Source organism: Pteropus vampyrus, unplaced genomic scaffold, assembly GCF_000151845.1.
Source record: "Pteropus vampyrus isolate Shadow unplaced genomic scaffold, Pvam_2.0 Scaffold260, whole genome shotgun sequence".
NCBI classification, from domain to species: Eukaryota; Metazoa; Chordata; class Mammalia; order Chiroptera; family Pteropodidae; genus Pteropus; species Pteropus vampyrus.
In genome coordinates, this window is record NW_011889041.1 from 1,587,473 (window position 1) to 1,597,664 (window position 10,192).

At 35.7% G+C, this 10,192-nt stretch overlaps 1 protein-coding gene across 4 annotated transcripts in view; it reads left to right on the forward strand.

The window, feature by feature from the left end:
- The window catches only part of HMGCLL1 (3-hydroxymethyl-3-methylglutaryl-CoA lyase like 1), a 167,379-nt gene that overhangs the window by 24,609 nt on the left and 132,578 nt on the right, over positions 1–10,192 (forward strand). Inside the window, exon 6 of one of the 4 annotated variants that reach the window (XM_011375016.1) lies at positions 9,154–9,156. The exons of the other annotated variants lie outside the window; for them this stretch is intronic. Within the exon in view, the coding sequence (XP_011373318.1) occupies positions 9,154–9,156 (3 nt within the window). The remainder of the gene's footprint in view (positions 1–9,153; positions 9,157–10,192) is intronic. 4 annotated transcript variants of the gene reach the window in all.

Genomic DNA, 10,192 nt, shown 5'->3' on the forward strand with positions numbered 1-10,192 from the left:
AGTTGGTATTGGTTGTAAGAAGAAGGAGAGCCAAGGATGCATCCATGTGTGGGCTTTAGCAGGTTTTTTGTTGTTGTTATTGTTGTCTGTTGGGGCTGCTGTAACAGAACACCATAGATGGGGTAACTTATAAACAACAGAAATGTATGTCTCAAAATTCTGGAGGCTGGGCAGTCCAAGATCAGGGTCCTGGCTGGTTCATTGCTGAGAGTTTGCTTTCTAGTTCATAGACAGCTGTCTTTACTCTGTCTTCATGTGGCAGAAATGAAGAGGGAGCACTCCAGAGTCTCTTACAAGGAATCTAATCACCTCCTCAAGGGCCTGTCATATATTATTACATTGAGATTAGGTTTCAACGTACAGATTTTTGGAGGACACAAACTTTCAGTCTATAGCATCAGTGTAAAGGAAAGATATGCCATTAACTGAAATGGGGAAGCCTGCAGGAGGATAGGTTGTAGAGAAATCAACTAAGTCTCAGTTTCAGACAGAACTGCTCTCAGACTTGGATAAGCAGGACCCCTGTGCTGGGCTTCATACCTCAAGCAGCCATGTGCATTGGCTAAATTTTTCAAAATTGTCTAAACCACTCTCCACTACTACAGTTTTTTTTCACTGTATTTCATTGCCCTTATATTTTGAATGTCCCAAATGATATAATTTCTGAAAATTCTGATTGATTTTAAGGTCAAGAAACTTTCCCATTCCATTATCTATAGCGACAATTAGAATAATCAGTGTACTCCAAGAATGATGACAAAATGAGTAAACTAAATTACCTTAAGGCATTGTGAAGTCTATTGTAACTTTTGCTCAAGGGCGCTGGTCAACTTAAACTTTATGCTGTGGTGTGAATGTCTAACCTTTAATCTGCCAGTTCTATGTTCCACAAGAAGACCTATTTGTTTTGTTTTGTTTTTTTAATTAAGATTTTCTATACTTCAAAACTACTCTTTGAAGTTGATAGGAAATTCCCTGGAGTAAAAGAAGAAATTAAAATATAGCTTGTGAAGAGGATATAGAGCTTTTTTGACCCTCTTGCCTCTGAGCATGTGATGCCAATCAGAATTATTAATGCATTTAATTTGCCTTTCAAATTCATATTTTTTCCGTACAACATCTTCAACAAGTAAATAGCCGTGACTCCTACATTCATTTATAGCATTATTCAGCCAGATTTTGAATATGAGCTCTTATTTACCCTCATGATGAAGTGAGTGCCCCTCTGTTGCCTCTAAAAGGTTCAAACTGAGGTTGACATTGCCAAGTGGAACAGGATGGGTGGAGTTGATGGTGTCAGCACTGGAGGTGGATAAAATTGTTGGCAGGCAAAGAATGGGATAATGTCTCCAAAGTGTTTTGAGTTCCTTACTGAAAGACCTTGAATAATTTCCATGTATTATTTTGATTGTGGCAAGAACTGTGTAAAGTAATCTGCTCTGCTATCAACAATAATTCCTTTCATTGCAAATTTTAAACAAGTAGGTATATTTTTAAATGATGAATGGAATAATTTTAAACTATCCTTTTTTCAAAGTATTAGAAAAAACTTTCATGTTCAAGTTAGTCTTAAGAAAGGCGACTAATTGATTAAGTATTAACTCTTCATCAAGCACTGCTAAATGCTTTATATTCACTTTCCCATTTAATCTTTACAACAAATTCTGGGCCAAATGACATTTGGCCGAGAGGACAGTGATATTTCCGCTTTGAAATGAAGAGAATGAGGAAGAGTAATTAAATGATATTTTCAAGTTTTTGCATCAGTATATGGTAGAGCCAGATTGTCTCCAGAGTTTTTTTACTACCATACCCGATGGCTTACTACACCATAATTTTAGAGACTTCTAAGAGTCTCATTTAAGAGTCTCTTTAAGAGATTGCTATTTGCTGAAGTAGTAGTATTAGAAACAAAGCTGCTAGAGTAACTAATGCTTTATTTTAGAAATGTTTTGACTAGAGTAACTCTTTTAAAATTTAACCCATACCAAAATGTGCCTTCTTTGACTGTGATCTTGCGTACGTGAGGTGTCCGGTCAGAATTAAGTGACTGAATAAATGAAAAAAAAAAAAAAAGAGAGATTGCCTGTACCTCTTATTTGTCTAATAGCTATTATACACAACACCGTACTTGACTTTGCTATAACTCTTTACAGCTATTATGATCTCCATTTTATAGAGTAAAAGAACTACATAATGGTAAGAAGAACACTTCACTATACCAGGGATGATAAATAGATTTTTGTCTTGGGTTCTAGGTTCAATCCTTGATTGTAGTAGATACTTGGAGCTAGATAGTAGTATCTATCTGGATAGTATCTACCTGATAGTGTATAACTGGATGGTAGATACTGAGTAGATAGTTGTACTGGGAGGGTTAGGTGAGACCGTGTACACACACACACACACACACACACACACACACACACACTACATATACAAGTCAGTGTTGTCTTTGCAAAGTTAGCACAACTAGCAAAGAATCTACAATTGGGAAAAGTTTGTGGTAATGCATTGTCACCCTTCAAAATCTTAACATCTTCCTGATTTTTGTGATTAAAGTAGGTTGCCAGGTGCTAGAGGGTAGGAGAAATAAATAGAGGTTGGGAAAGGGGTAAACACTTTCAGTTATGAAATGAATAAGGTCCTGAGGATCTAGTGCGCAATATATAACATGGTGACTATAATTGATACTGTTGTATAATTGAAATTTGCTAAGAGGCTGGAACTTAAATATTTTTACCAAAAAAAAAAAAAAAAAGAGGGAGTTTAAATATGTGAGGGTGGTAGATGTGTTAATTAAAATTAACTTGATGAGAATAATTTCAAAATGTCTATGTATATCAAATCATAAATCATAATTTAAATATCTTACAAGTAAACCTCAATGAAGCTGAAAAAAAAATAGGTTTAGGATGGGGCCATCACTCCTATGTCATTTACTCAGACACTCAAAGATGTCAATGATCTCTGCCATTTCTCTCAGTTCTGCCAGGATACTTCTTTTCCTTTCCCCTTTTTCCTTTATTTTCCCTCCCTCCCTCTCTCTCTTTAGCTGAACATGAGGAACGAACAGTTCCAGAAGCTTCCACTTGCTTTTTCCTACTATGATAGTTTTTATAAGATAAGGAACGAGTATGTTATAGAAGCTGTTCCAAATACTGAACATGTCTATTCCAATTATCCATTCAGAGACTGGAAAATGACCTTGGGATAATAGAGGCACAGGACTCCATTTATGTAGCCTTCATATTCCCCATTCTAACGAGGGGGACATAATGACACTTTGGGTCTCCAGATATCAATGTCAACTTGGACCTTGTGTCCAAAAGACTGAAATGTTCGATGTTTCCCTTTGCCTGGTGTACATTTACTCAAATTAATGGCTGCTGGTTTCTTTGGGGAAATATTAGATGAATTGCTGTATATAGTTGCCATAGTAGTACAGGATCTTCCCACGGGGAATTTGGCTTTTTCTTCAGGCAGTTGGTTTTTGTTCTGTAAACCAGCCAAGGGAAGTTTTATTGAGGCGGCTAACCTCAACTAACTGATCAACTACTTATTTCAGGTATGGAGGTCAAGGTGTCCGAACCTCAGTGCTGTCGACATTTTGGGTTGCAATTCTTTAAGGAAGCTTGTCTTGTGCATTGTAATATGTTTAGCAGTATTCCCAATCTTTACCCATCAGGTGCCAGTAGTATCCATTGTGACAACTAAAAATGTCTCCAGACATTGCCAAATATCCCTGGCAGGGAAAAAATACCCTGACAGAACTAGTGAATCTTTTAACAATTGCATTGTTGTAGGTTACCAAGGAGTATTAACGTCCCACCTTTATTCAACTAACTGAAAAATAGCTAGGAAGTGATCTTGCTCTGAAATCCTATTTTAGAGACTGCTTTCTCAGTTCACTCTGGCATCAATTTTCTTAGATCTGGTTCCCAGGAAACAGATCCTCAGATAAAGATTAGCATGCAGAAAGTTGTTGCCATTGATTAAATACCTCTGGGGAAATGAGAGAAATAAGACTAGCAGAGGGAGAAGTGGAACTATGATATAATTATACCAAAACTCTCAGTCAGTCCCAGTCCCACAGGGCTCTTGAAGCTGGTATGGCCTTCTGTTGTTGTACTGCCTTGAGGCAAAGGGGCTGGGCTTTTATGTTCCTACATCAACTGTTCGTTGGATAAGTATGGGGAAGGGGCATGACTTTGGGTAAGGCGGTTTTCTTTAGCTAAGAGCAATTCCTGAAAAGGGGCTCAATGAAATGCCATTAGCTGCCAAAACTCCAGCTTCTGGGAATGTCTCGGTCCTGAAACAGATATCTTAGCAGTGTACCAAAACATCCACTCTCGTTCATTAGTAATAAACATGAACATTTCCAAAGGCATAGACTTCACCTAACTTCACTAGCATATGGTAGTATTTCTATCAACTTCTTATTCTGTTACCTTTAGCATACAACATTTCATTCCTAACAAATATCAAAAACTGTTTACACATCATAGGGTATAAGATACCATAAATAATTAATTAAATAGTCTGTTTTATTATTTTCTGAGAATTTTTGGTATATGTCTATAATGATGCAAATAAATGCTCAGGCATTTCCATTGATTATGGCCAATCAGAAAATACATATTACATTAGGGAGTGTTTTGATGAAAGGACTTCATTGATGTCTGAAAAATCATATTCAAAGTTTGAATGGATTCCGTGGATGGCTGAATAATCTTTTTTTTTTTTTTAGGTGAGGCAACCCTTGGTTGACCTCACAGATTGCAAGGACCTTGTCAGCTTACAATCTCTTATTGTTTTAATAATTTTTATGACTACAGCAACTAGTCTTTGTAGTAGTCTCCCATCAAGTACTAACCAGACCGACCTGCTTAGCTTCTGAGATGAGACAGGATTGGACTTGTTCAGGGTGGCATGGCCCATAATCTTATGTTTAACGAAAAGTATTATAAAGCCAAAACTCACAACCTGTTATGATTTCCCAATTTGCCATTGTTATACAACCAACATGGCATAACTAAAAAGTCACGTAAAGCAATGTAATTACTTTTTGCTCGTAATAACCAAAATTTAAATAAATATTTAGCACAATGAATTGTGATTTCTTAGCCAAATACCAAGCCAAGCTTCCCCTGCAAAAGCACCACTATAGCACCTTGGGAGTGTGCACTCTAAAACTCTGGCAAAATTATATATTCCAATTGTTTTCTTAAACTTTGTGGCTGTAAAGTCATGCTGCTTGTATAACTAGCTTAATATAGCTGCATTTTCTATTTTAAACTACTGTTGACAGAAATTTATCATTCTAAACTATTTTCCTGATGAAACTTGGTATATTACCTGGCATATTCCATTTTATCCTGGGAGATTCAGTTTTTCCAAACATATATACATATATATATTTTCCATCAATTTGACTGCTTTTGTGTTTGTAGAAGGCAAAACAGTCTTAGTGGCTTCAAAAAGTCTTACTAGTGAAGACACTGAGAAAAAGGAAACTTTTCATACTTAAAATATTTCACGTTGAACTTTTTCTTTTGACGTTTTAATTAACACTTTTATTACTATATTAACCTTTAATACAATAATAATGATAATAGTAATGAAAAATCTGTAGATAGTTTTGGCTAATTTTCATAAAGTTTTTTTTTATTCTTAAATTGCCATGAATGAATGAAAGAATAAATTTTATTTCTTGAAACTAAATAATGTGAATAATAGCCATTTAAAAAAGCATAACTACCTGTGCAGGATCTCTTGCGCTGTCAATGCATAGAAATTTTTCTTTTCTTTAAATTCTTTTAACTTTATTTAATGCTTTGCTTTTATTGGATGGTTTATTGAATTCTTACATTAAAAATTTCTGTTTTCCTTAATTTCTTTAATTTTTTTCTCCCTACTTGTGCTTTATCTCACTTTTGTTTCTATTTTATTGCCATCCATGTTTCATAAATCGTTCACATAATCTTTTAATATTTCTATTTTAAGTCATACACTATTTTATTTATAATACAATTATGCTTTTGTGTTAAACTTTAATTAATGGATGACTATTAAATACATATGTGTGGATTTATTGCTCAATACACTTTTATAAATGGAATTTATGTAACTGGGAAGTAGATTTATATAGTGCAGATGTTAAAAGCCTCATTTTTTATTTTAATAAATAATTTTAGATGATCTTATATTGTTTATCATTATGTTATGTTTCATCTAGTATGGCAGATGCCCTTATAAAATACTCTTATGCTTTTTTTGTAACTTCTCTTTTATCTAAGTAGTCATAAAATTTATATATTTACAGAAGGAATTAGTATTTAATCATGCTGTATATCTGCACTGATATCCAGCACTAATTTTGCATCAAGTGCCAAGAACAAATATTAGGATACTAATGTACAGAGGCGTGTTCACATTTTTAGAGCTCTTATTTAATCTCCGTTAAAACTTTGCTTGAATGCAGTTGGGAATAAAGTACTGCATATATTAACACTTTTCCTTCTGGATGCCAAAAAATTGCTGAAAAGTAAATGGTTACATTCCTATACCTTTTGATTTAGTAAATTTAGATGTGTGGTTCATGGAGTTAGATGACTTAATAGTACATTAAATTTTTTTTTTTTTTACTTTTAAATTCTTCTTAAACTGCCAGAGCTTGCCTTTGAATCAACCTTGGGTCATGGATATTCTGAAAGGTTTCAAGTATCAGCTTTGTTGATTTAGCCCTTCATCCCAGAAAGGCACCCAGGGAGAGAAATGTCTTTAGATTGCTCCAGAGGACCAAGGTTCCTGTGGATATCTTCTCCACCAGTGATAATACGTTGTGTGTTTCTGCCTGTGTTTGGTTAAAAGAGAAATCAATATCTAAGAATAACAAATATCAGAATGTGAAGAGTTTAACATTACCACAAAATGCACCATGTGCATATTTCAGATGCGCTGTAAAATTAGATTCTTTGGGGAAAGTGAACATCCAGTACCCCCTAAAAAGTCCAATGTAAGTTTAAGAGAAAATTATACAATTTCCTGATTCAGAATTTTCATCTGTGTAGTGGGAGCATTTGATTTGGTCATTGATAGCAGTTCTCCATGGGAATACTGGCTATGAAACCGGATATTTCAATATCCATAAAGACTGTCTACACATAAAATTACTCCTCAAGAAATGGAGTGGAATATGTAACGATCTGTCTAGAAATTTCTACTGTGGATGGTGTTATTTTCCTAGGGAAAAAAAAGCAGTACTTGTAGATTGAATAATAAGGAATTCTATCTGTCCCCATCAGGAAAGGTGGATTGTATGTATAGAAGCCAGCCGTTATGACTGCTGCAAAATTTTATGTATGTTATATATAACATATGTATGTTATATATAAACACAAGGTTTCAGAGAAATCCTCATTAAATATGCCTTCTAATTTTAGGTAAGATTGAAAAATGTGAGTAAAGCAGTCCATTTATGTTCAGCATAAAAGAATGGTTCAACCAAAGCTCAATAGTTGGTCATGTATTTAATCTTATCCTAAAGAAAACTAGAATAGGAGCCAGGGAATTTAGTTGGGTAAGCTTAGAAAGTCATTTAATCTCCCTCTCAGTTCTGTCTACCTCACAGGTTAGCTTCACAGATGAAATGCAAATTCAAAAGTTCTTTAGAATAATAAAGCAACATATGAATGCAAGATAGTATTGCTTTTGTTGTTGCTCTATGAAAGTGAACCATTCGAAATCTGAGTCCAAATGTGGGCATACACTCAGCCATATAACATGGCTTTTGAAAGCCTCATTCTGGATAATACATCTTTTGTTTTTCACTAGTATCGTACACTGCCCCACATTAAACAGGATACACTGAACCCAGTAAAATAGGGCTTTTAACACCATAAAAATAAATTTCGATTATAGACCTGTTTAAGGATGATAGTGCTAACTTCTTCAGATGATTTTTTTAAAAATAATTTCTTAGAACTTATAAGTCATTCATAAACTCTCATATATTAAGGATTTAAAAAAAGTGCCATGACCCTATCGCCCCTTCTCTCAGAAGATAACATGCAGATCCCTGCATCCCTTATACTAAAATGTAAATGGGCAAAGATTTTTGTTTGTTTAGTATATTTCCATATATTTAATAATAAATTTAATTATTATAATAACTGTAGTGGCACTGTCTAATGGGTGTTGGATAAATGAAAGATCAGCATTACTTTTCTAAATTTTAGATTTGAATTCATTCATTCATTCTTCTATTCATTCATTTAACAAACAGTGATCAAGTGTTGGTATGAGTCCATTCTGATAACTCCGAAGGTTCACAACCAAAAATAGGAAACAGGCAAAGAAGTAATTTCGGATATATTTTTAAATAAGTTTCTATGAAGTATTATGGGATCATATAAATTAAAATACTTAATTCTATCTGGGGAGGTCAGAAAAGTTTTTCTTGAAAGAGTAGATGGCAAATTGACTCTTGAATAATGAATAAGAGTTTTGGTTGAGGACAGCAAGTGAGTACTAATTGAGGTAATAATAGTGTTAAGAAACGATTTCTCATGGATCGTTCACATTTCTGCATGTCTTTCTAGCAAGGCACTGATTACTTTTCTTTGGAAATATCTTTTCAAGGTGTTTGTCTAGCACATAGCCTTGGGGGATAGAGATAGCATCCCCTTCTGGAGGAAAGGGCAGTTATGCTAACCGGCCATTAGGAAATATTCAGGTTCCCCAAGCACAGCTCCTGGAATGCTCAGGGAACCAGTGTAAGAAAATGTTGATGCTCTGGCTGCTGCTATCAAGGTAAGTTAAAGCCTTTTGTCTCTGATTCACGAGTCGCATCTCTTTTGCCAGCATCCATCAAATTCTGGTAAGATTACTTAGCTACCATATAGAATAAAATCTCTGCCCTTCACAGGTTTTGACAGTTTTGTTGATGAAGATGTGAAGGGGACAGGACTTTCCAAAAGTGGAAGAATGAGGGATTTTCAGGTGGATTAAAGGGATTTGACAAAAGTCCATGGGGACCATTAACAAACATGTTGACCAGATATTATGGTCATTTGAGCAATAAGTGGTTCTCTCCTTTATTGACTCTTGATGAGGAATTGGGAAGATGGTTGCCGTCTGGTTTCTGGGAAGTGGGTTGAAAGGCCAAATGGTTCCCCGGTCATGCTAACTCTTCTCAGAGCAGGTGAACTTCTTTGGCAATCTGGTGGTCAGCTTCAGGCCCACCCATTGTAACGACTAGCACTAAGGTGAGTTCCGCGTGGGCTGAAGGTGCTCTTCCCTCTTTCAGTTACTGGTTGTGCAAAAGGATAAAATCTGGCCAACATTATGGGAAGAAACCAGGTGATCAGAGGAACTTTGGTTGCTTGGGTTGAGAGATGGGGGCGGCGGGGGGTGGTGGTGGCGAGTACATAATGCTTGCTTAGGAAAGATAACAAAAACTGGACCTTCTGACCACTTAGCATGTCCTGCGGTCTATCATGCCAAATGTAGATACAATTGGAAATGGCAGCAAAAGTTCTCAGATTTTTTTTTCCTTGTTTATTTGCTGTGAGAACTAACTGTTGTACAGGAACTTTGGCCCTCTAGGGGAGACTTCACTGGGGTAGACAAACCCCTGCAAGGAACCATAGACTAGTGTGTGGGTCCTGCTGCTCCAGAGGGCAGTGTAAGGCAGCTCACTGGCAAATGAGAAAGGACCCAAAGAGTTGTAGATAAATTTTGTCATCAGCCTTGAAATCTTGCAAAACCCCCTCAAGCCATTATATTGTAATTGGATGAGGATTTAAGAGATGTTTTCTTGATAATGAAACCTGCACGTTAAGCTCATGTCAGCCAGAAGGAACAAACCCCATTATCCTGCTGGAAACCATTGTAGCTATGGAATTTAAGTCCGGGGGTTCTCAAAGTTAAAATAGATGGTGTCATTTGTGATGATTTTGATGTTCAATATAGGACTTTGTGTGGAGCCTAAATATTGCAAGTTCATTTAATTAAGCTGGTGAGCAGCTACTGTGCTACCTGAAATAAAAGTAAATGAATCTGCTTACTGATTTGGAGCTGATCTCTTCTTCTGTGTACCCCGCTAATTCCCAGCCTTACTTCTTCATTTGCTTTAAGGAAAACAGATGATTATTGATTTAGCGAAATTATTGGTTCCTATTCCATCCGA